Raw genomic sequence first — 27,799 nt, 5'->3', positions numbered from 1 at the left:
CTGATAAAAATGTAACAGCTGGCAGATTGTGCAACATTTGATCGCAAGGACAGCTTTACTTCATTCTGTTGCTCAATGAAACATGAATTCAAAATCACAGAGGATCTGCTGGGAACTAAACTGAGGATCCAAATGTTGGATGGAGCAAAAGGATCCACTTTGTCGTCCTTATTCTCTGCCACGAGCAGCACAAAAATTTTATGATGATCCAAAATTTTAATTCAGAGAACGTCCGGACTACTAAAATGTTAAACACATCACAATCAAATGTGAGAACAAAGATTATTAAGAGTATAAATCATGCATGGTATCCACACCCTCTGCAGTCTGAATCTGTTGCCACCTTTGTGCTCCACAAAATTAAAACATGAATGATTTTTTTTCTTCACAAGACTGCAGCCTTAGATAAATCACTGCTTTTCTGCCTCTGGCATTTAAACAACATGGGCAGGTTAAACACTCTTGTTTATACAAATACCAACCTCTGTCTCCATTAAAACAGCATTTTAGTTTTTGGCTCCAGCAGCAGGGCAGCTGTTGCCCAGCCACAGACCTCATCCCTCAGTCATGTGCAGAGGCCTCATGCTGAGGGGAAGCTCAACTTACTGGCAGCATCCACACACACACACACACACACACAAAGCAACCCAGCTACCAGCGTCTCTCAGGCTTACGATCTTACACAGGTTAAGCTGTTTACATGCATCTCTGATAACCCTGCGAGCAAGTCTCCTTGTTGCCATGAGGAAACCAATTAAGAGCTGGATTCCAGTGCATCTGTGCCATCCCTCCCACTGAGAAGATTCAGACTGAACAAGTTCGAAAACGAAACAAACAACATCCAAAAGGAACTGGGATAATGATGGCGATAATGTGCGGCTGCGTCGGCACGGAGGGCTGAAACCAGCGTAGGTAAGAGTAACTTGCTTTAATTTAATTCCGCATCCCCGCTGACGAACCCCCTGTAACTCTATCAGATGAGTTCAAGCAGCCCCGACTGTTGTCTTCCAGGTATGGATTAGAAACCGGATGCTACTTAAAACTTTACCGTTGCATGAAGGTGTTGGTTTCTAACACATACTTTTGGATTTTGTTTGCTCTAACCATCTGTCCACTATTCATAGTTCTGTTCTCTCCTACTATTCTAGTTTTTACACCCATTCTGACAACTAACTCAGGTGGAGGGGCAGCTCTGAAGCCAAGATAAGCACAACGCCGATTGTTAATCCCATCTGGCTACTTTTAAGCGACACTTACCTGTCTCTCTCCGAGCTGAGGTAGCACACCAGGTGACACGTCCAGAGCAGGGGCCCGGCGTAAGTGCTGAGGGCCGTTAAAATGATGGCAGGTGCTTCTACGTAGCTTTCAAGCCCAACGAAGCCAACTGAAATGTCGATGGTGGCGATGTTGCTAGAATTACCCTACAGAAACAAAAAAAAAACAAAACAAGTTTATTTTAGCACTGGGACAGAGGCATATTACTCCAGATAGGAATAAAATGAACACACAATATCTGTGTGACGCTTTGTAAACGTTTCAGAGCCGTAAAGAATCGGCCCCTTTTGCTTCAGCATCATTAGTCTGAGCTTCTGGCAGCTTCCCAGCAGAACAGTTGTTTGTATTTTCCAGTGTCAGACCGAGGAAAGCGTGCACAGCTTTCAGTGAGAAGCTGGACTCCAGTTAGACACAGACACACACACACACGCACACACGCACGCACACACGCACGCACACACACACGCACACGCACACACACACGCACACACACACACACACGTGCGGCTCAAACGTAAGAACAATGAAATGAAAGTTATTTCACAAGACGTCTGAAGATTTTCCGTCATAATTTTTTCACGAGCTCAAAGAGCATTTGATGGAAAGACAGCTAGCCAGACAGACAGTCAGACAAACAGTCAGACAAACAGTCAGACCGATAGTCTGACGGATAAACAGAGATCACAGCTTTAAGATGATAGGGACTGAGATAGATGGAGATATTCTAGAGATTGACAGAGATGATGTACAGAGATGAATAGATCGACAAACTGATCAATTCGAGCTAAAACTATCTGCTCAAACTACAAAAAAATGTAATTCACCCCGGTTTAAGCTTTCAACACAGAATGTCTTCATTCAGTTTAAATGAACTTTGAGTTTTCTCACTCTTATTAGCGCTGAACCCGATGCATGTGGCAAACCCAGCTCGCCTAAATCAGCTGCTTCCTCTTCTCACATCTGAGAAGCAGCTTTGATACAAAACAATCAAGCGGAGCTGCTGAGCAGCTTCTCGCTTCACGCTGGTTCAAAGGTTTTCACGCCAACATTTATTGTGACTACTATGAATGAAAAATCTCTGTGAATCGGCAGCAGCGATGATTACATCATCGTGATCGTTTTTATTCCCCCCTCTTGATGGAAGACCAAGTTAAATACGACTTCACATCCACTGGGTAACCTGCCCCCCCCCACCACACGTGACAACATTTGCACTGACTGGTTCATTTCAGAAAGACAAACACGCTCTGGCTGTTGTTCTGACCATCTGGTTTTGGGACGGTGACAAACTCAAAGAAAATCCACTGGACGTCTGACTCATCCATCACCCCAAATGACCACATGGAGACGACCCAAACCGTCTCCTGTGAGACAGATAATTCATCATGTGACGTGATTTTACCCTCTGTGACACCAGCCATGTCTGCACCTGAGGTTACCAAGACGATCTCCCATAATGCTCCTGTATTTTTGTGACTTTAGTTGCCATGAACCGAACGTGTCAGCTTTCAGTCAGGCCTCCTGACAAAGCTTCTAAAAGCACCACAGAAAAAAAAAGACATTTACATTACGAAAAACAAGATTCGTATCGTATACGACTGCATTTGCAACTCAGAGCATACTGATGAGTGGAAAAATGAACTTGATGATTAGATTTCAATTCTGCATAATTTTAATTATTCTGCATGGCATCACATTTGTTCCACAGCAGCAAATCTAAATCACATATGTTGCTGCTTCAGAAATAATATTCTGTTTACAGCTTCATTCGAGTATCTGTAATTAAACAATCAGATGGTGACACTACACTCTAACAACCGTCTGGTGGTGGTCTATTCTCTAACCCATCAATGCGTTAATGATCCAAGAGGGATGGAACTTCAGTGTTGTCAACAATCTTCTGACTAAATATCTGTCCTGGATGTCGGCGAAACCAAAAGGATCACCATTAAACATCCGCAGGAGAAGAACTAAGTCAAGTGATGGACGTCAGTGGTAGATGGAAGTACTATTAATTACACATTAGCACATCCTCAGCTCAGAGCTGCACATATTACAGTATTCAATCCTTTAACGGTGGTCACAGCTTTCCTAATGTTATTAAACTTGCTGCCAATAAATCAGATGTGTCTTTCTATCCGACATTTTTTTCCTACTCCTCAGTCGTCCTTTTAAGTTGCTTTTCTAAGTCGTAGACTGGAGCCCATTCTAGATGAGCCTCCACACTGGACAGTAACAACATATCCCTCAACCTGCTGCAAAAGCAACGGCTCATCTATTCTCCATTTGCGTAATAAAACAGATGCATTTGTATAGAGACAGAAGAGAAGGTTGAGACAAAACAATTCACGTGGGAGTATTTGGAGAGTTTCATTTACTTTTTAAAAAATTTGCTTCACTTTACTGTTTTGGTTGTTTCCTTACACAGTTGTGCTGTTTAACAAATATATTTTTTCCCTAAACACGGTGATTTTTGGGAGCATTTTGCACCACATCTAGGCAGTGGACAGCTACTAGCAAGCTAACTCTTAACACACTTGTGAGCTGAGAGCATGCTGCTGTTTACCTGTAACAGCAGCTGCAGCTATTTATTTCCATTTTCCCAGCACTGTGACATTTACTCTCCTTTGACATTTTGTTAACAGGACCGTACACAGTTTCATTTAGGAGGTAAAACAGTCTCTCTAAGCCAGGGGTCAAACTCATTTTCACCGAGGGCAACATCAGAATAATGGCTGTCCTCAAAGGGCCAGAAGTAACTAATAACTGTACCTAATTGTAACTCAATGTAAGGTAATATAAATATAATAGTACTTAATGTTAAATAACTCAGAATTTATTACTTATTCAAGTTGCAATAGTTAAATTAAAAACATGTTATAACATGAATCCTTTTAATTTATCAGGTTATGAAACTCACAGAACAACATGCACCCGACTCTAACTACATTATAAAAGGTGATGGTGGGATGGTGCCGTTTCCATCCCACTCCCATCTGAAACACCTCCAGCAGATTTATCAACCGTGATGAAAATCTAGACTCTTAGGCAGCTTCCAAAAACTCACCTCCATAGGGAAACCCTGTTATAGCGCGTGTGTTTGTGGAAGAAATGTTTATATCCCTTGGTGTTCCACAGCTTCTTTATTTCTTTCTTTGCTGATTTGTCTCTTTTCTTATGTATTCCTGCAAACTGTATTTTTTTTTTAAGAAGCTGTATAAATTGTTATTCTGAAGATATGCTGACATATTCTAACAACCTCATGGGGTCATGTTAATTTATGGTTACAATATCACAAAACGAGCTGCCAAAATAATGATTTTGATTTTTATCACCATTGACGTCATTACAGATTCTATTAATATACTGTCTGTTGTCCAATAAGCAGTAAGACTTGATAAAACGACAGTTCAAATTCGACTCACCTGGAAGTAAAAGAAGGCCTGACCAAACCAATAATGCATGATGGTGGTTTGGGCTGCGTCATAGTGAAGCTTCCTCCAGATAAAGCGAGCCATGAAGGTCTGGATCAACAGGCAGCAGCAGAGCACAGGCAGGTTGTGAGCCCGGAACAACAGCGAAAACAGCAAAACCAAACCACTGTAAATCTCCCATAATCCCCTGCTCTTCAATTTGGCATCTGCCGTGATGATCTGGGAGCGCAGGAGGTCCTTAGTGCCCGTGAAGAGGATGCCCAAAACGAAGACATACACAAAGCGTGCCTCCACTGTTCCCCTAAATGACAAAGAAGACAGTAAACCTTTTGTTCTTGTTGAGAACTTTGTTTAAGAAACAATCAATATACAAGTAATTTTGCCGACTAACATATCAGAAACTAAATATCCAGATGCAGTAGTACCTTGACATACGAGCAAGTCAAGATACTTTCACACTTTATATTTGTTTATGTAACTTATATATAATTAATTATGCACAGGTAAAGTATGCACCTCTACTGGTTGATAAAAAAATATGTTTTTTTTCATCATTTAAGGTTTTTTTTACAAGGCTAGAATGGATTAAAAGGATTTAAGTCATTTTAAATGGGGAAATGTTTCACTTACGCACTCAGTCACAAAACAAAATAAACTCTTATCTTAAGGTACGATTGAGGATATTGCACACTACATCCTGAATGATAAAAGAAAATCTTTTTTTTAAATCAAGTTAAGGCTACATCTGTAAAAATAGGAACATAAACAAAAGCAAATCACTTAACAGACGTAAAACCATAACTTTAATGGCTCAAAGGCAGTTGGGCAGGAAGTCCCTACAAAATCTCTTCAAAGACGACAAATACAATTAAACAAGCTCCCATTGTGGCTGGGACACTGATGCTTCCTGTGGATCACGTAAATATTGATAACAGGGATGTTAAAACATGAATAAATATCAGTAAAAGCTGTTTTGAATTTATGTTTGTAAAACCTCAACACAAATAGCACAGATTCCTCTGAGCGACACATCGTCATGTTTCATTCACTGACCTTACTGTACACAATAACTGTCTTGATCCTTACTGATATAAGCACACTTCATATTCTTGTCAAACTGTTTACATTTCTGCTGCTCAGTCTGTTAGCATCCTTTTATTAGTATGGAGAGCATCAATCTGGTATTAGAAATAAATTCTGAGCACAGAGCATCACCGAGGCCCACCAGTTCAACACAGAAACAGCATCATCAGGCACAGGATTTGAAGTTCATCTTCTATCACCTCATACAATTATCGACTGAAATATTTCTTTGATTGGAAAGAAGACTGTTTTGGCTAATTTTTCATTTGCACACATTCCATGACGCCTGATGTCATGCAAAGTCACGATTCCATTAGATTTCGCCTCGGTCCCTTCAGCATTTGGTAAAAGAAGAGCAAAAGCACAAACAAAAATATTGCAAGATGTGTTTTCACACAACCTTTCACACAAAAATTGGAATTCAACTCAGGTTTTAACAAATTATCTCTTCACACATTGCTGAAAAACAAATGTGAGCCTCATCTCACAGAAGGCTGAGATGGTGTTGTAAATGTTGATATGAATCACTTAACAAGGTGAATTTAAGACGACACAGTGAAAAGTCTCCAGATTTATTCTATTTTTGTGTCCCCTAATAATCAAATCAAATCAAATTAATTATAACACAAGACAAGGGCACCATGAATCTACACAAAATAAAAACTCCAAACAATAATTCTGTCTAATAATAAAACTCTAGCACATATCTGAATCCACAAAAAATGACTTGCCACTTATAAAGTGAATAATCAGAAGATAGACAGAACATCAGGACCACGTAAATGGTTAGAAGGTCTAGTCTCAAAACAAATTCCAGACAAGAGGATAAAGAAGGTGTTCGTCAGTTCAGAGAGGGTTACAAAACTAATTCTAAGGCTGTGGGACTCCACAGATCCACAGTGAACCTCCCCAGGAGTGGCTGAACTCACAAAACTCATCCAGATACACAGCTAAGCCCAATTCAGTTAAGTTTAAATCACAGTCGCAAATAACTCACACGAGTGAGAATCTTCCGTCACAAAAAACTCTAACTACCCTCAGAGATTTCAAAACAGTCTATGGTCTGGTGAGTCTGGAAGACAGGATTTCTGTTACATCTGGTGTAAAGCAAATGTACAAATCCACACTAACAACATTATGGCCCAATTCGACTTTTCAATATAACTCCTCGTTTAAGAGCACCCGACACTTCTTGTATTGCCTCTCAAAAAAGATACACAAGGTAGTGTTTGACATTATCTAGGACAACGGGACACCTCTCTGTCATCAGTAGATAAGATAATGATCAGACATTTACACTGATGAACACAAGTCAGACCATTCACTCCCACAGATGTTTGGCAGCAGATGACTCCACATAGGGGGGGATTAGAATAGGGATCAGGGTAAAATCAGGAGTGGGGTTCACACTGGTGATCTGGGTACTTGATAACATTTTTTTCTTATTAAATCAAATTAACATTTAAAACGCGCATTGTGTTTTTTTATACTCATGTTGCCAATGTTTTACATGCTGTTTGAAGATCAGATTTTTTTGTTAAAACATCTCAGTCTATTCCACACTATTACCGGTGAGTAGAGTTAGAATTTCTGAATTCAGCCATTTTGCCCTTTACATCTATTAATATAATAAAAACAGAACCATGACTCATCTGGTAACATTTAATAAAGAGAGAGTTGGCTTATTTATTAAACTCCATTTAATAAATATGGCGTTTTATAATTTGCTGTTTCATTATTACCTGAGCATAATTTCTTTATCTTTGTACTTGAGAGTTAGAATCAGATTCCAATTTAATTAAGGCTGTAATTTAATTAAGTATAACTTTAATTTTGTGTAATTTTGTTAATAGTCAGACTAACAAATAAACCTTTGCGGAGGTACATGTAAAAATGTTAACCTGTTATTGGAAGTTGAGCGATCACAAAAGTCTGTGAACATTATTGGTGACGCGACCAACTAACCAGACCAATGTGGCCCATGTGGAACTACACTATCAGGAGGGTTGTGGAGGAGGAAGAGACCGGAGGAGGTGGGTTTGTACTTGCCTGAGAAAAACTTCCTCCCAGTCACTCTGTTCTTTGTGCGATCTGCATCGCTGCAGTTTGAGAACCCTGAAACGTCTCTGGTAATTAAGACAACGGGAGTCTCTGATGTCCACAAGGAAAAGCACAACCTGCTGATTTAGGTTCCTCCTGGACATCAGAGACTCCCATTGTATTAATTACTGGAGACCATACCAATAATTTATAACACAGTAAGTCTGGCCAAAACACACATCTTTCCTTAACATAACATAATAAAGCACTGCACAATGGTCCGCACAGGAATACAGGTCATAGAGGTAGATGGATCGTGTTCCATCATTATGGGTAGTTCAGGAGCTAATCTCTTCTCATGTTCATAAGAAGCATACACAGTAGAAGCTACACATCGATTTTACTTCAAACTGACAAAAAAAGTACAGTCAACGAAAAAAAGGTCAGGCAAAGATAAGATGAGAATACTAGAGAATATTGTGCTAAAGCTTGAAACTCAAAGTCGCTTACATTGGATCCATTATTCATTCACACCTCATTCATAGTTGGTGGTGGTAAACTACGTACGTAGCCACAGCTGCCCTGGGGCAGACTGACGGAGGCGTGGCTGCCAATCTGCGCCTACGGCCCCTCCGACCACCACCGGAACAATCACACACATTCGCACGCCAGCAAGTGCCTCACTGGAGGAAAGGAGGGTAAAGTGTCTTGCCCAAGGACACAACGACAAATGACTCGGCGGGAGCGGGAATCGATCCGCCGATCTTGAATCATTGGACGACCCGCTCTACCTCTGAGCCACGGTTTACAGCCAAATCATTTCTAAATTACAGTAAGTGCCATCAAATTTTAATAATCAATAATGCAGTTAGCCACCAATGCCACCAAGACGCTCATCTTTTAAGTTTACTAGATCACCATGGTAACTGCTGCTATACACCTATACACCTATTCTTTTCTGACAAAACTGTTCATAACGTACGTGGACTCTCACCAGGCAGTGTGTTTAACTCAGTCTTGTTGGTAACATGCTGTGACCTCATGTTCGTAACAAACATGAATTCAACTGAAATCAGTATTTTCTGGCTTGGTTACATCAAAACTTTTACACAGTACGTCATCTATACATTAACATGCAATAATGCAGGCGTCACGACTATAAACCACTAAAGACAACGTTTTATTCTGGGCCTGACTTTGCTGCCAAGTCTGGTGTAGGCAGCTGGTACTGTGTGCACTAATGTATTGGTATTGATCACGGATCAATCAAAAAATTTTCTTTCACTTGGATGAGGCCAAAAACTAAAGTGAATTCCATGCATCCAGTTTTTACAACTTAATGAGTTATTGAGTGAAATATTTAAATATTCTGAATAAGGTTATCAGTCTAGCAGTGCTGTAAATTGCAGCTTTCACATTTAGCCGTTTTTCTGACAGCTTTCCTCAGCTGTTATTTCCTGTAAACACACACATCTCAGCGGGCAACGGTTATGTTACTGCCTCGAGGCTTGAGACTTCAAATTTAAAGTTCTGTAACTCTCTCAGGAGAACGCATAGAAGGCTTATTGTTCACGAGCTGGAAATGTTCATGAATTTAGGAATCAATGCGATTTTCAACCTGATTTACGTTTGTCTCTTATTAGTAAACTAATGCTCATACTCTTTGCCTTTTGCATAACCAGTTCCGGCTTCAGTTCAACAATTTATTGATCCTAATGTTGTGAGCAACAGTTGATTTGCATTAAGGAGATATTGAAATTGGCAGGCATGTTTTCCAGCTGCAATTTCCAGGAGCGACTGTATTATCTAAAATAAATAATGCAGCTTTCTGGTTCGAGCTGTCTGACATTTCTGCTGTCCTTTTTCGTATCGGTTTGCTTTTCAAATGTCCTTCGTGAATCAATTCTAAAATCTCACAGCAGCTGAGGAGGTAGTGACGTCATCCATTTATTATCACGTGTGCGGTTCGATCTGCGGCCCCCCGCTGTCTACATGTCAAAGTATCCTTGGGCAAAATGCCGATACTTCTAATGGCTGGTCCATCCTTGTGTGATGATTGTGTGAATAGTTATTATTGCTCCAGGTGAGCAGGTAGTGTTTTCATTGATGTCTCTGTGACCACAGTTTGAATGTGTGTGAATGAGGGACTGCTGCTTTGGCTTGTAAGAGTGCTTTAAGCCTGGTACAGTCAATTTACTTTTCAGTCTGTTACGCAATTGGTAACGTATAGATCCCCACCCTAACATCAGTAGAACTGTTATTCTACGTAAGCATCGAATACATACAGCATTTTGAATGAACAAATGTTATAATCTTTTTGTGTAATAACAAAAAAAAGTTAGTGATGTGTAAGCAGGTTCATTGTGATGACTGTGATTTCATGGTTTGCCTTCCTACTTACCCTGTCAGGTGACTGTTGTCTGGTTATTTAACTATTTCATCATACAACCTGTTTTGTCTCCTCATAATATAGCAAACAACTTCAGGACACAGGAGGCTCCACTGATAATTATTACACCAATGCAAACTATGTAAATATTAAATTAACGTCAGTGAGATTCAAATCCTGTGCTGTACTTCCCAATGACAGTAAGTCTGGGTCTAAAGTCTGAAGCTATAAAAGCTAAACTAGTTTCCATAAGGCTCTTCTCCTTCTAAAAGGCTTGCTCCACAAAAATCCTTTTCCAACTATCAATAATGCATACGCACTTAAAGACCCAACACTGAAGCTCTAAAAGAAAAATGCTTTCTATTATGAAGACAATTAAATTTAGTCTGATTTCCATTTTTGACATTCAGCAAATGCTTTTTCTCCATAGAAACGTAAATGAAATGATTTTATTCCCTAACCCTTTTTTAATTACTTTACACTCATTAATATATATCCAACAATGAGCAGTTAGGTACATTAGTCTGAACCCCACCCCCCCCAAACAAAGAAAAAAAAAAGGAGCAGTAAAATGTATGGAAGTGTTAAGCTGTTGTGCTCTACTTCACGGGAGGATAAGGAGAACTAACAACTACTTAAATTGAGGGAAAAAACTGACTTGTCAATTACTTACAGCTTCAGTGAAATCAGGCTTTTATGGTAACATGTAGAAATGATCCCAACCATTAAGAATACATCTTTTTTATGTTCTCCTGCGGAACAATGATGACCATATTTAACACTGGCTCAGAAGAGGTCCTAGAAATATTTCCAAACTGAAAATTCCTAAAGGCTATTTTCATAAGCATGACATAGAAAACATACTTCCTCTCAGTTGTAGCCTATCTCAGAGTAAAGGGACATTTCTTTGCAGCAGGATGCAGTCAAATCTGCAAAATCCCTACAGGATAATAACTGACCCTGGAGGAGTTGAGCAAGTATTGGACATTTATTATTAATCAGCATGTTTTATGGAAACCTGTTCTATCAGAGTGATGGGCACCATGCAGCGCTATTCTTCATTATTCACCATTCCCCTAACACTGTGGCAGTGATTTTGTTTATAATTATTTCATGCAGAGGAAAAACTAGAAAATCCATGTTTGGATTTGATTTAATGCAGAGACAGTTTTTGCCAATGTCTCGGGTGTTTATTTTAAGATCAAAAGAGTTTCTTCACTTCTAGGCTCAGTCGTTTAGTGAAGTAATGTAATCTATAATTTTTTCTACAGAAGAGCGATAGGTGGCTAGAGCACCTCTGCAATCTCTCATGTTCCTGCCATTCCTGCTTGCAGCATATTGGCTTTAAATAGACATGAACAAGAAAGTTAGGCTCTTCAATAGGGAGATTGAAGAGAATCTAATGCTGTAACCAGTTTAAATGTTGACTGTAACTACTGTAGTGTCAATTGTCTTCGTGTACAGTATATTTCTGAATAGGAAACAGCCCTTCATAGCCTGATGTAGTTCATATTGTCATACAAAGGGCTAGGTCACAGCTAAAAATGAGAAAAAAAAACAATTGTGAACAACATTCAGAAAATGATTAAATGCTTAGAGAGCACAGTGTAATGTTTGCACCTTCAGATAGTAACACATTCCAAAATTAGGTTATTAGCAGACAGCAGTGAATGTCTTATACTTTCATGCATCAGTCGTCTATTTGCAATATTAGATTGTAGGAAATAAGACAGTTGCAGGTTTGTTTGTCAATGCAGATCACACAACACCCACATGGTCCCAGTGTGCGGCCCTCAGATGTTTTTTCAGACCCTGGCATTTGATTGTTGCTTATTAAGACACCATTCAACTTAGGAGAAAACAGATTTGCTTTCGGAGTCTCAGGGTTATCTTCCACATTACTTCGTAAGGCAACTATGATCTCATTTGCTGCACATTGTAATGTTAATAGCAGTTGCAGAAGATACAAAACAGTAGCTCATCAAGCTGCAGTCCGGCGGAGCTGTCTGGATTTCATGTTACCTAGGAAACAAGCACTGGTAAGTGAATAAGAAAAAGGAGGAAACTCTATTCCCCGTAACATGTTTGATAATGCCTCTTATCAATCAGCTGCATCAATCAAAAGCAGTTGAATCGGCCAAAACAAGTGTTTTAGTGCCGGAGGAAAACTTCGAAGCAGAGTCTTGGAAAAGAGGAGGGCCCAGACACTTTGTCTGATTCCAGACTGTCTGTGGGATAAATCTGAGTGTGTCCAAGTCACAACTACTGAAATGCCACTGGGGCAAAGTGGCAGACTTTAAAACAATGGTTACAGACAGGACTTCTAATTATAAGGAACCACTGGATCAATACCTGGTCAGCTGCCAGCATCCAGTGTTCATCTTTGAGATTAAATAAATCACATTCTCTCTGAGACAGAGGTGTGACGAAGAAAAATGGACACGTTTCTTTGAAGTCATTTGAGGATAATTAATTTTTAAATGTTACCACTGAGATATTGTACAAACATAGATTGGTTTTGGAACGGGGTTATGACATGCTTTACCTCCTGGGCAAAAGAAAAGTGTATGTGTGTGTGTGTGTGTGTGTGTGTGTGTGTGTGTGTGTGTGTGTGTGTGTGTGTGTGTGTGTGTGAGAGAGTCCCTGTAGCAGGGGTTCACAGGTGTTTTGAGACTTGTTTGAATATATTTCCATTTTTAAGACGGATCCGTATACATGAATAATTTGAACTGGAAACTTTCACAACAACAAGACATGAAAAATGGGTTACCCTTTTGTGCATTTGAGTAGCACATATAAACACAGATGAAAACAAAGACGTAACAAATGTTAAAAGCTTAAATTTTAAAGCCTTTTGTGGCTTCATGTTTGGTAGAACGTACGCAAGAAATTCTGGGATGCAGGACAGAGACTGCAACAAACTATGGATATGATGCAAACAGAAACAAACAGGTCTGGTTCTTCACCTCCTGTTTGATGCCGAACTATTTTATATTGGATTGTGTATTTATCTTTACACACCATGAGTGCATTTCTACTTACACATTTTACAGCTCTAATCTAATCTGTGATCTCTCAATACCTTAAGAATAATGGGGTTAAGTTCTGTTGGTCTATTTGAAGGTTGATTTTTGATAATGGTATGAGGAAGGGTGTGTCCGAGAGGGAGAAGAAACAAAAGATGGAGACAAACAATTTCCACAGTGACATCAACAGAAGAACCATTTAAAGATAGCGGTGATAGCTGTTCACAACCCCATTAGCCATTCTGAAAGACTCAACAACGCAATTACGCTTTATGCACAATGCGAAGGAGACGAGGGAACAGGATGGGCATCAGGGGGCAAAGCTGATAAAACACACAGGTCCACCCCAGGAGGACTGACTTAACAAAGGGTCATTACAGAAAGAAATTCCATTTCACACTCACAAATGTGAAAGAAAAACACAGCAGTGAAAACCTGATTTTTAATCATTTCTTATTTAAAAAAAAAGAAAATACACCACAAAGTCTGTACTACTGTTGTATAATTACACAAATATAGCTTCTGCTTTTACACAAATTTATCATAGTATACAAAAATATCCCAAGAAGTTTGTCCGGCTGTATGAAGGAGTTTACCACAAAAGTCACAGCATGGACCAGGTCTAAAATAAATTGGTGTGGTGGAACACCGTAATGATCAGCTTGGTGAGGTCTGAAGAAAAGGCTGAAGGCCTTGGTCACCTGTCAAGTTCATCAGTCATACAGAGGCTTTAAAGAATCCAGAGACCCTGTGTGGTTTCACTCAGGTGTCTTTGTGTAGGTACGGGTGAGAGGTTGAGCTTTTAATTAGGTGAGCTCGTGTGAGACTGCCAAGGAGGACAGGAGAGGTTAGGGAAGGCAAGGTACTGGATTTAGATGAAGGGAGGTCAGGAAAACCAGACAAAGAACTGTGTGCAGCCCCGCACCCTCATTATTTTCTGACGGGGGCTCGTAACAGATAATCCTGCCAAGCTACACTCCACGGAATGAAAAATTACCACACTTACAAGCTGCAAGATTGTCGATTTTCTCTCTTTTTGGACATTGATAACCGCAGCTATTAAATAGAGATTGTGCAAATGGATTAGATGAAAACCATTTAAAGAGGTATCAGTCTTAAAGAATAATAATATATCTGTAAGGCACACATTAAACAGCATTTTGGATTATTTAGGTTGAGTTATTGGGCGCACAGAGTAACTGCGCTAGACACCAAAGGGTTGGGGATCATATGAATCGTTTTATCAATAGCTGGACAAAGTTAATGTGATTATGACACTAATATTCTCGATTAAATTTTGATGCTTTTAAGATTCTGCCATCAGCACCATGCAACGGGGGTTTCACCACGTCTGCAGCCTTAAGAACTCTAAGCTCTTCCCACGAGTTATCTTTCAATGATAGCAAGAGGAAGTTAAGAGCAATTTAAGGAGATAAAAACCTTTTTCTCTAAAAAACAGGGAACCCTTTTACTATTAAATATTACAGTGCCCAGGAAAGTTTCTTGCATCTCCTTGGTTTAATATGAATTTTGTGTTGTAATACTATCCTAATGCCCTGCAGCAGAAGTCGTTCTTTTAACCTAAATGCTAAAGTGACAGTATTCAACTTTAGGGCTGATAAGTGCAACTACTCACTACCCCAATTAGTTCTAACAGTTATTCATTCATAAAAATATTACAGAAATTGATATTTTAAACAAAAAGAAAAGTTCATAAAAATCAGATCCATCCATAATATTAAGTGATGACTACCATATAACCATATAAGGAGTCAGAGGATAAGAAAGCCTTAAGAATTCTTCTTCTGAGGATCATGAACGGCTGATAAAAGCAAGTCATCCAATGCAGTATTTTCTGCATTATAAGGCGCACTGGACTATAAGGCGCACCCTCACTAATTTGTTTGTTTGACAATTTATTTCATATATAAGGCGCACCCTTCCTTGAGTGGTCACCTTATCGTGGTGGATGGGGTTTGTGTGTCCCAATGATCCTAGGAGCTAAGTTGTCTGGGGCTTTCTGCCCCTGGTAGGGTCACCCATGGCAAACAGGTCCTAGGTGAGGGACCAGACAAAGTACTGCTCAAAGACCCCACATGATGATGAAAAACATTGACACACGTTTTCCCTTGCCCGGATGCGGGTCACCGGGGCCCCCCTCTGGAGCCAGGCCTGTAGGTGGGGCTCGAAGGCGAGCGCCTGGTGGCCGGGCCTGCACCCATGGGGTCCGGTCGGGAGCAGCCCGAAAGGACAACGTGGGTCCCTCTTCCCATGGGCTCACCACCTGTGGAAGGGGCCATAGGGGTCGGGTGCATTGTGAGCTGGGCGGTGGCCGAAGGCAGGGACCTTGGCGATCCGATCCCCGGCTACAGAAGCTGGCTCTTGGGACGTGGAATGTCACCTCTCTGGCAGGGAAGGAGCCTGAGCTGGTGTGTGAGGTTGAGAAGTTCCGACTAGATATAGTCGGGCTCACCTCCACACACAGCTTGGGCTCTGGTACCAGTCCTCTCCAGAGGGGTTGGACTCTCTTCCACTCTGGAGTTGCCCATGGTGAGAGACGCCGAGCAGGTGTGGGTATACTTATAGCCCCCCGGCTTGGCGCCTATACATTGGGGTTCACCCCGGTGGACGAGAGGGTAGCCTCCCTCCGCCTTCGGGTGGGGGGCTGGGTCCTGACTGTTGTTTGTGCGTATGCACCAAACAGCAGTTCAGAGTACCCACCCTTTTTAGAGTCCTTGGAGGGGGTGCTGGAGAGCGCTCCCACTGGGGACTCCATCGTTCTGCTGGGGGACTTCAATGCTCACGTGGGCAATGACAGTGAGACCTGGAAGGGTGTGATTGGGAGGAACGGCCCCCCCGATCAGAACCCGAGCGGTGTTCAGTTATTGGACTTCTGTGCTTGTCACGGACTGTCCATAACGAACACCATGTTCAGACATAAGGGTGTCCATATGTGCACTTGGCACCAGGACACCCTAGGCCGCAGTTCGATGATCGACTTTGTGGTCGTGTCATCGGACTTGCGGCCACATGTCTTGGACACTCGGGTGAAGAGAGGGGCGGAGCTGTCAACCGATCACCACCTGGTGGTGTGTTGGCTCCGATGGTGGGGGAAGATGCCGGTCCGACCTGGCAGACCCAAACGTATTGTGAGGGTCTGCTGGGAACGCCTGGCGGAATCCCCTGTCAGAAGGAGTTTCAACTCCTACCTCCGGCAGAACTTCACTCACGTTCCGGGGGAGGCAGGGGACATTGAGTCTGAGTGGACCATGTTCCGCGCCTCCATTGTCGAGGCGGCCGACCGCAGCTGCGGCCGTAAGGTGGTCGGTGCCTGTCGTGGCGGCAACCCCAGAACCCGTTGGTGGACATCAGCGGTAAGGGATGCCGTCAAGCTGAAGAAGGAGTCCTATCGGGCCATTTTGGCCTGTGGGACTCCTGAAGCAGCTGATAGGTACCAGCAGGCCAAACGGAATGCGGTTTTGGTGGTTGCTGAGGCAAAAACCCGGGCGTGGGAGGAGTTCGGTGAGGCCTTGGAGGACGACTTCAAGACGGCTTCGAAGAAATTCTGGTCCACCATCAGGCGTCTCGGGAGGGGGAAGCAGTGCAGCATCCACACTGTATATAGTGGGGATGGGGAGCTGCTGACCTCAACTCGGGACGTTGTGACTCGGTGGGGAGAATACTTCGAAGACCTCCTCAATCCCGCAGACACGCCTTCCCATGAGGAAGCAGAGTCTGGGTTCTCTGAGGCGGGCTCTCCTATCTCTGGGGTTGAGGTCACCGAGGTAGTTAAAAAGCTCCTCGGTGGCAGGGCCCCGGGGGTGGATGAGATCCGCCCGGAGTTCCTGAAGGCTCTGGATGTTGTGGGGCTGTCCTGGTTGACACACCTCTGCAACATCGCGTGGACTTCGGGGACAGTGCCTCTGGATTGGCAGACTGGGGTGGTAGTCCCCCTTTTTAAGAAGGGGGACAGGAGGGTGTGCTCCAACTACAGGGGCATCACACTCCTCAGCCTCCCTGGTAAGGTCTATTCAGGGGTTCTGGAGAGGAGGGTCCGTCGGGAAGTTGAATCTCGGATTCAGGAGGAGCAGTGTGCTTTTCGTCCTGGCCGTGGAACAGTGGACCAGCTCTACACCCTCCGCAGGGTCCTTGAGGGGGCATGGGAGTTCGCCCTACCAGTCTACATGTGTTTTGTGGACTTGGAGAAGGCGTTCGACCGTGTTCCTCGGGGGGTTCTGTGGGGGGTGCTTCGGGAGTATGGGGTACCGGACCCCTTGATAAGGGCTGTTCGGTCCCTGTACGACCAATGTCAGAGTTTGGTCCGCGTTGCCGGCAGTAAGTCGGATTCGTTTCCAGTGAGGGTTGGACTCCGCCAAGGCTGCCCTTCGTCACCAATTCTGTTCATAACTTTTATGGACAGAATTTCTAGGCGCAGCCAAGGCGTTGAGGGTGTCCAGTTTGGTGGCCTCAGTATCGCGTCTCTGCTTTTTGCAGACGACGTGGTGCTGTTGGCTTCATCAAGCCGTGATCTCCAACTCTCACTGGAACGGTTCGCAGCCGAGTGTGAAGCGGTTGGGATGAGAATCAGCACCTCCAAATCTGAGACCATGGTCCTCAGTCGGAAAAGGGTGGAGTGCCCTCTCCAGGTTGGGGATGAGATCCTGCCCCAAGTGGAGGAGTTCAAGTATCTTGGGGTCTCGTTCACGAGTGAGGGTACAATGGAACGGGAGATCGACAGGCGGATCGGTGCAGCGTCTGCAGTGATGCGGACTCTGTATCGGTCCGTCGTGGTGAAGAAGGAGCTGAGCCGAAAGGCAAAGCTCTCAATTTACCGGTCGATCAACGTTCCTGCCCTCACCTATGGTCACGAGCTATGGGTCGTGACCGAAAGAACGAGATCCCGGATACAAGCGGCCGAAATGAGTTTCCTCCGTAGGGTGTCCGGGCTCTCCCTTAGAGATAGGGTGAGGAGTTTGGTCATCCGGGAGGGACTCAGAGTCGAGCCGCTGCTCCTCCGCATCGAGAGGAGCCAGATGGGGTGGCTCGGGCATCTGGTTAGGATGCCTCCTGGACGCCTCCCTGGTGAGGTGTTCCGGGCACGTCCTACCGGGAGGAGGCCCCGGGGACGACCCAGGACACGCTGGAGAGACTATGTCTCCCAGCTGGCCTGGGAACGCCTTGGGATTCTCCCGGAGGAGCTGGATGAAGTGGCTAGGGAGAGGGAAGTCTGGGCTTCCCTGCTTAAGCTGCTGCCCCCGCGACCCGACCCCGGATAAGCGGAAGAGAATGGATGGATGGATATAAGGCACACCGGATTATAAAGCGCACACAATAAAAAATAAATGCAATTTATTTGATAAACTGCAGCAGCTGTAGTTGCGCAATCCGTCCACTAGATGGAGCCGCGCTGCTCAGACAGTCATGACTGCATTCATGACTTCTTGACTACCTTTGAATGGCCCCTATTGTCATGTCAATAAGCCATTCTGAGGCTCATCAAGGAAAGCTGATCACTTGATCACTTTGCCATCTTAGAAAGAAGTCAACACGCATATTAAAAAACCTGACATTAAAAACTGGTTAAATTAATTACGAGTGCAGTCAGTGCGAACAGACCGGATTATTTCCTGATCTGAAGTTCGAAGCAGATATTTAAGCTCCGACGTTCGTCTTCGTTTATGAATGAAATATTGTTTCGATCGATCGGTAGTCCAGTCGGAGGTGAGGTGCAGCTATTTGCTGCTGTGTGTCCTAAACAATTTTTTAAACTAATTTTTAATGTCAGGCTGCTAATTTACTGTCAAATATGACGCTGTTTTACTCCTAGAACTGACTTTAACGTCGGTGTCTCACCGCCATGAATCTCACCGCACGTCGCTGCTGACAGAATACACAAGCCTGAATGCGCCCCTCCGCCGCCCGCCCAGACCTATCAACTACATTTGTAGATCAATGCAGCACACCCGTTGGCACCTTTGTCTAGCAGTGACTCTGCTCTTGAAATTTCAGAAAAGGCTGGAAGTTCAGCTTTGAGGGTCTTTCATCCACCTTTATGCCAGTTTCTCCGTGTGTTTCCACAGACTAATAGAATGGACCGTCACTAGATTCCAGAAGACAGCACAATGGCATTTTTAAGACCAATTAAGTTTAAATTGGGTTATTTCTGACGCCAAATAGTTAGGAAATACTGAGATCAGTCAGTCAGACTTTATTAATAGAATTGTTGAAAGTTCCTTATGTGTTGCTACGTCATCACCGGTGCTCCTACAGTCTGCTCTACCGTCTGAGAGCAGCTCAGTCAGAGCCGGGACTTCGGTGACGCCCCTTGACTACTGTTGTTAGGGGGCGTGGGCCCGAGTGCCTTGTGAGGGGGCTCCTCTGGTGGCGGAGTGCGGCATGACTAGCGGCCAGACTGCCGGCTTTTCTTCAGCGATCATGTTTTTAACCAATATTAATATGAATATTAATCCATATATAAGACGCACCGGATTATAAGGCGCACTACGGGTTTATGAGAAAATTTTAGGCTTTTAGGTGCGCCTTATAGTGCGGAAAATACGGTAATCGTTGAGGTTCGTCTGGAGTAAAGTGGTGGAATAACTGAATAACCAACAATAAACACCAGAGCCAAACCATCTGCTCTGCCAGAAGCACATCGTTTTTCAAAATGACATAACATATTATATCCAAACTGCTGCTGTTTGCTGCCACCAGGTGATTTCTGATTTAGAAATGATTCTTTCCATCACATATTTTATTTTATTTAACACACTGTGGCCTTGAAAACTTCCAAACCCTCTGAGTAGTAGCATTTGACCACCGATTTTTTATTTTCATCATGGAAGTAAGAAATTTCTTTTTTTTTTAAAAAAAGAACAATTTTAGAATTTATTCCAGTACACAGAAAGATTAGAGTAGGACGTATGTTGATATGTTACTTTTACAATAGCTCCACTCAATCCCTTCTCTAATGACCTAGCATAATAACTTGTGTTTGATAATTTCACTTTGCATTCAGAACAGAAAATGTGGCTGAGATTGTGGGATGTTGGAGGAGAAAAGACAAAAGTAAAGTAATTCTTAGTAAGCCATTCATTTGAATAAATAGTGATGGTTTGTATGGCCCCTCCCCTATGTCACTGATTTAAGACATGTATCATTCAAGGGCCTGGATGAGAAGAGTTTCTGCTGGTAGATCTCAGGAAGTAAATTAAAAAAATCATATTTTAAAATAATGTGGGTCCAAGTGTTTCTCCCAATAACACATGCAGTAGAGCAGCTCGTATGTTCAACAGCAGGAAAGCAACATCTAACCCATTCACCAGCATAGGGAGGAAATTAGGAAAGTTATCTTCAACAAAGAATGATGATGGGGTGGATAAAGGTCCAAATACTTACTTGGACAAAGCTTGACCAGAGTGTTGCCAGGGAAATGAGACATTGCCAACAGCGGCTCGGTAGCTGTAGACGCCCAGAAGTCCAAGGGCGAGTGCGACCTTAGAGACCAATGAGCACCGTCTTTGAACCAGGAAGTAGATGAGAACCAAACAGAAAGCGGCCAACAGGGAAAGAACGATCTTGTGTTCAGAACTAGAAACAAAAAACAAAACAGAAAACAGTCAAATAATTAAGAAAGAAAGTTGTTCTGAATTTAATTTCTCCACTAGTGTTTCAACTTTTTCCCTATTTCACATTCAAATATAATAAGCAGCAACGTATACAATTATTTAATGAATCCAAACAGGAACCTTAAACCTTGGACTAGATATTTAGAGAGGAATTGAGGCCATGTTGATGAGACTATTACTGACAGTCACATCCTGCAGCAGTAGTTTAAACTTTAAAGAGGCAAAGATCTTTATTTGTCCATTGAATCTGAGGACATGTGGTTTGGATTTTCACTGCACAGAGCACGGACAGTAAACAGGTCCTAAATGGACACATCATAGTTGAGTAGAAACCATGTATTGAACTGTTACATGGATCAGGCAGGAGAAGAAGGTGGCTGCTCTGAAACAAGGTAATGGCGTAGGGCTGTAGGGCTACCTGAATCTCATTAACCAGGCAACAGGCAGTGCAGGTATGAAGAAAGGGCAACGCTGGACAGCGTAAAAAGGTCAAAATCTACATCTCTGCTTCACAATGTGATGCATGTTAAAGAAGAAACCATAATCCCCTGGTCTGTGCAGCTGACAGAATATTAATGCCTCTGAGACAGTCAGTTTCACAGAGAAATCAGTCTTTCATCAGTCCGAGCAATCACAAAGGCTATTTTCCTGTCAGCCTCTCAGCCAGATAAACACTTTAAAATGTCTCAGTGTAAGAAGAAAATCCTTACAGTGTTAAAATGGCCAAATCACTCAGGGCCTTGTTATGTCTATGACTTCCTGTACTTCTCTAAAGGACTTTGAACTTGTTATAGCGATCTGCTACAGGTATCTGCATTATGTGGGAGGATAAATGGAGACGGAACCTCCCGTGTCTGCAGTAAGCAGCACACAAAGTTCATCCTCATCTACTTGACATCTCTGTCTTTGAATTATTGTCTTGCAATGTGACTTCACCTGTGACTGACTAAACAACAGCACTTAAGCAGTGAGAAAAAAAACTTTCCACTATAAAATCTCCTGTTTACCACAAACCCCTCTCACCCTCAGTTGGAGCTGAGCTGAAATGAGTTTCATAATGTCCTGTCGCATACATGTTCCCACATAATAAAGAAAATGCACTGCGGCACAAGACCAGCAGCCATTAGTTCTGACAGCAGCACTTTGTTCACATCCGTCCGCTATACAAGTGTTACACTGAACCAAGACCAAAAAAGATTTTTCAAGTCTTTGTATCTTAACAGTGGTGGTTAAAGTAACTATAGAAACAGACATGGAATTATTGCACTCAAACAAGTGAATGTATGGTTTTAACGTTCTATCAAACACACTTTGAAATAAATTTCTTACCTTCCAAGAAGTTCAAGAGAAAGACAAATATTCCTATTTGTTTGTTATTCATACAATTCCTAGTCCACTTGGTTAATGTTGACACTCTTTGCCACCTAACAAAACCAATGACGAGTGTAAACCAGTTTGCAACCCTGGCTGGAAGAGAACAAGTCCAAAACCACGTTGTAAGAAAGTCCAGCTGGCAGACTGGCTGACTAATAACTGCCCTCTCATCATGTTAATATAGAACTGTCAGGTTCAACACATTGAAACTTGAGATGTACAATATCTTTATACAGAATCTGTTTTAAAGTGGTTTTAATTGATGATGATGGACAGTGTATAATCTAAAGTTGATATGATAATAATTTGGAGCAGGAAAAAGCGAGCTGCATATTAATCACTGTGGTAAAAACAATTTATTATTTTGATTTATTATTCCAACTATAGTATGATGATGATCATTGTCATTGTAATTGATGGATTTGAGGAACTGCATAATCTGTGGCAGTAAAACTGCAGTACCAGTTTAACATTGGGTTGATGGTTTCTGAAGAGCGATCAGTTTCTTTAGAGATCAGAGATGCACTGCCTCACTCTTTCATGATGTGTTTTCTCTGCTCATCGGCAATTTTACCTGCTGTTAGATTATAATATTGACTCAGCTGCACTGATAGACAAAAACATACATTTAATGAAGACAAAAAGTGTCATTTAAAATATGAGAAAAACGTATTAATACCCTGAAAGCTGCTGCATGTGTATTGACCACAGCTTGAATTAGAGCTCATAGAGATTATGAATTAGAATAGATAGTGGCATAGAATTTAAAATCTGTTCTCTCTCCCCTTTCTCTCACCACAACCAGTCAAAGCAGTGGGCCGCCAACCTTGAGCCTTGGATCTGCTCACTGTTTCTGCATTAGTAATGCAGTTTTCAAAAGATATCCCCCTGTCATTTTTACAAAGCATGATATATGGGAGAACGGACACAGACATCCATGAATGTTGCTACTCAACGTGTCTATGGGACCTAGCTGACATATTCCTGTGGAATGAGAAAATACACTACAGTATTCACATGTTGGACTGCAGGTGAAATTGTGCCAGTGCTGCTTGAAAAGGTCTCATCAGTCATTTTTAAAGTTAAGGTTAGTATTCATCATTGTTACAGCAGCAAAACAAAATGAGTAGAACTTCAATTTTATGGATTATTAATGTAATATATTTAAAGACTTTATTATACTCATAATTTAGAAAAGTATGAATATAAAGGTAAGATTCAATGTAAAGGATTTATAAATCTTCTCCTGAAAATATCAAAATGAACATGAACGAGGTCTATGGAGCCTCCTTTTAAAACTAAATTGCATTTCTGCATGGACATTGGAGGCTGGACCGCCATCGGCCACTTTCAAAGCCAATTTATGTCGATTACCAATGTTTTGAAAAAAGATGTATTCGCACAGGTTAAGTGGTGAAACTCTTCACCTTTTAATAATATTCTGTTTGTAACATCAAAAAAAAAAGATTTTGAATGAAACTATCTCATCATTCTATAATGTGTCACTATTTTTATTCTTAAAGTACTGTTAAACAAAAGTACTCTTCTGTGTCAACTTTATATTTGATGGAAATTTATAATTAGAGTCGCTGAAACCCCATCACGTGTACCGGTTTCACAAATAGGCTGTTGCCCCCCCCCCCCCATCCCTGGGAGGATGGAGTCACCTGGCAGTCGTTTGAATCATGTTTGTTGTTTGCTCTTGACAGTCATTCAAATGAGATTTAAGCTTCCTGTGGAAGGAACCCACAGCTGCATTGACAGCTGATGGTGAAGATCTCACCCTCTCTCGCCATCTGTCTCTCTACACACACATACCTATACCTTTCTAAAAAGCACTGTTTCAAAGTAAAATGTATATTCCCCTGACATCTTTTTTATGCAGAGAATACTTTGACTTTTACATTTACTTTATGTATGTTTGTTGTGATATTAACACAATTAATGTGGCAGTGGCTCAGTGGTAGAGCGGGTCGTCCAATGATCACAAGACTGGCGGTTGGATTCCCGCTCCCGCCCAGCCACAGAGTGAGCTGACAGTAACACTGTTGTCATCAATTCATCCTATAGTTGATGAGTTCAGTCTTAACATGTTTCTCCATTTATATGTAGTCCTCAAGATACAAACATCCAGCTTACAAACAGTTCGCCATTCTGCTGCAACCCCGTCGAGCAACGCCGCTATGTTCGTGCATCTCCAACTACCCCAGGTTGTCCTTGTACGTGTCTCTGCGAGAATCTCAGTGAGTAAGGACTTCGCACCTTGGATACTTCAGTTTATCATGGCTGATAAAGCAAAGGCTAGTTAACTTGTTAACAATAATCTTTCCCTCTCTTCTTCTTTCTAATAGTAAACTACATTACGATATAATAATATAATCCAGTATTTTATTTAATGTGTGTTGTCGGTAAGTTTTTTTTAAAGTTTGGGAATATTACTAATTTAGAGAAGTAGCACTGATGGTGGTCGTTGTTAACCCGGGCCTCGACCAATCCAGTATGGAAGTCATAGATTTGATTTGCATGTTTGATTTGGCAAAAGTTTTATGTTGGATGCCCTTCCTGACACAACCCTCTGTATTTATCCGGGCTTGGGACCGGCACAATAAGACACTGGCTTGTGCCCTCTTGAGGCTACATTTTTCTTATTTAGAGGATGTAACGGCTGTCAAATGACCTTCAATGGTAATTACAGATCTATCCACCCATCTATTTTTTTTTGCTTCTACCACAATTTGTGGGTCACAAATTGTTCAGGGGAAATTCTGTCAATGGTGCCCCCAAGAAGCCACACAAAAGACAAACTACCCAAAACACACAAAACAATCTACCTAAACTGCATGTTTAGGTAGATTGTGGGAGGAAGCCAGAGAACAGAGAACACGAAGAGAACCCACACAGACACGGGAAGAATATACAAACTCCACAGAGGAAGAACTTGAACCCAGACAGCAACAGTGCTACACACTGTGCCACCTGCAATTATAGAATGAAATTTAATAAATAGCCACTAACAAACAATTCAGTCCACTAACCAATCGTGTTCATAGGTTGAGGACTACCTGTATTCACATAAGCCTTTAAAACTGTCCCTTCTGGAATTACTGTTTACTACATGTAGGACTTGTACAATATTTATCAGTAAAGAAAATAAGGAAATCAAACCTGTTCAGCCAATGTCCCAAGTCAGGAAGATGAGCCCACTGCACACCCGTCTGGTTGAGGGAGCGCACCAGTCGGATGCAGACCAGCGTAAAGGGCGGTGTGGCTAACGCTAGCCACTTCTCTGAGAAAACCTCTGGCTTGGGGTGAGCAGAGGGATGACAGTCTTTGGAAGGAAGAATATACTCTTCTTCATCTCCAGAGTTCCTCTGCTCTCTGAAGTACTTCCGACAAACATCTTGGAAGACTGCAAGGCAGAGGGTGTTGAGCAGAAAGTACCAGGTTTGGTGTTCTTCCTCTATGAAGCTGCTGGATGCCAAGCTCAGAGTGTGACCAATGGTGCCAGCGAGCAGCAAAACATCCAGTTCTGACAACCACCACTCACTGCCACCGCTCCTCAATGGCGACTGTGAAAGAAAACGAAAGTGTGTGAAGTTCTAAAACACCATCCAAACCGCTGTGTTTTATTTATTAGCACACTAGATAGTCATCGCATTTAATGGTAGATAAAGAGGACATTTATTTTCTCCCAGAGTGATGTTTGGTCATTTATCCTTCTATCAAATTTAATAAAAAGAAAGTGTTTGCCCAATCACAAACTTATAGCCAATTATAGCATTCAATGGTGTCGGCACGGTCCCTTTCAGAGAAAGTTCAAATGAAGTTCAGCCAGCCTCTTTGTTCAGCAGCAATAATTTAGCTCCACAAACAATCATAAAGTACAGACAAACATCACGGCTCGTGTTGGGAGACGAGGGGAGTCTGAGTCTATATATATATTACTTGCAGACTAGATTTCCAGGTCACTGTGAGCCTGGGCTGCTTCACAATTGATTTAGCCTTTCTTATTGTTACCAGCTTTCCCATATATGCCTGTCGACTTTATTCAAATGGTGTGACATTAAATATTCAGTTTTGGTACTTATGTCGCAATAAACAAACAAAAATATCAGTCAACTCTGGTACTGCAGCTTCCAGGTTGCATGCATTTTAATATCATACATTAAAATTTCCATAATTTTTCTTTCCAAATTTTCATGAACGTTTCCCAGATTATATATGCTGTATGTTACTAAATTATCTCACAAGTTCATATTTCAAGGTGAAGTCAGTTCAGGAGAACTGATAATATATTCAGTACAGGAATCTGAGCTATACCCTCCCATTACAGGAAGGAGGATTCACGTCTTGTATTTCACATTGCTGTGACTACATTGATAAAATCTGCCACATTTCAGCAGCAGCTGTAATATTCTTTTCCACTAGCACTGCTGCTGGTCATGTGTCTCCATCCTCTCCTGGATGGCAAATTTAAAATCTCAAAATTAATTATTGCTCATGTTTTCCTTGACTGAGTCAGTTTTCTACATACTTTTTATGTTCAAGGCATTCTATCAATGTAAATGGAACATAAAAACAACAGAGGTATTTGTGTAAACATCAGGAGAATTTATATATTAGAATTTTTAATACAGACACAAAAACCTAATTCAACTTTGCATTCAAAAAGTTTATTTTTATAAATGTAATTTTCTTATTTTGCAAACTGTTATAATCCCCAAAGGGAAATTAATAGTACACTCTAGTAATCTGTCTATATATTAGTGTGTATAGGCCCTGATCACACACACACAAGGGGCCCGTAGGTATAACACCTCCGACCGTCAGCTCACGCTCCTGGTGGCTGGGCGGGAGCGGGAATCGGACCGCTAATCTTGTGATCATTGGACGACCCGCTCTACCACTGAGCCACTGCTGCATTAATTGTGTTAATATCACAACAAACATACGTAAAATAAACCTAAATGTAAACGTCAAAGTATCATCTGGATGGAAAAAAGCCCTTCTTTTGAAATCCCAAATGACCCAGGAATCCATGCGCTTCTGCCAACATTTCTAGTCTCTTATAAGGTGTCGCTGCTGATTTTGAGAAAGCCACATTTTGTTGTTTGTCAGGTATGAATTCTGACTGGACTTTCCTGCAACGGTACAGGTGCAACTTACAGGACAAGAAACATTTTATTGCTATAGGAAATAATATTATCTTCAAGATGGTTAGCCTCACATTGTGCGGTACAACAGGATTTAATACCAGGTTTATTTTTTACTTTCTTTTTTTAATTGCTATCCAGTAAGTACACACAATTCAAAATGCAGATGTCAGAGATCTCTGCTAAGCAATTCCAATGTAGCTCTGGCAATACTGACATCCGATTCCATCCAGGAATTAAATTATGTTAAACATAGAAATGATTTGGTTCTGACAACATCATATTGCCTGCCACTCCATTGATTAAACAATCAGAAATGATGTGTTAATTGAATTCGAGCAAACTAGTTTATAGATTGTGCTAATTTATTTACCTAATCTTCCTGGCTTCCAGTCTA

At 41.8% G+C, this 27,799-nt stretch overlaps 1 protein-coding gene across 1 annotated transcript in view; it reads right to left on the bottom strand.

Annotated features, from left to right (window-relative positions):
- The window catches only part of pigg (phosphatidylinositol glycan anchor biosynthesis class G (EMM blood group)), a 62,217-nt gene that overhangs the window by 7,477 nt on the left and 26,941 nt on the right, over window positions 1-27,799 (bottom strand). Inside the window, exons 9-12 of the mRNA XM_068326265.1 lie at window positions 25,415-25,818; window positions 20,646-20,837; window positions 4,701-5,010; window positions 1,258-1,421 (exon numbers count right to left, since the gene is read on the bottom strand). Of these exons, the coding sequence (XP_068182366.1) occupies window positions 1,258-1,421; window positions 4,701-5,010; window positions 20,646-20,837; window positions 25,415-25,818 (1,070 nt within the window). The remainder of the gene's footprint in view (window positions 1-1,257; window positions 1,422-4,700; window positions 5,011-20,645; window positions 20,838-25,414; window positions 25,819-27,799) is intronic.

The sequence above is a fragment of the Antennarius striatus genome, chromosome 10 (genome assembly GCF_040054535.1).
Source record: "Antennarius striatus isolate MH-2024 chromosome 10, ASM4005453v1, whole genome shotgun sequence".
In the NCBI taxonomy this organism is placed as follows: Eukaryota; Metazoa; Chordata; class Actinopteri; order Lophiiformes; family Antennariidae; genus Antennarius; species Antennarius striatus.
The sequence above is the reverse complement of the archived record's forward strand: the minus strand, read 5'-3'. Positions and strand labels throughout refer to the sequence as shown.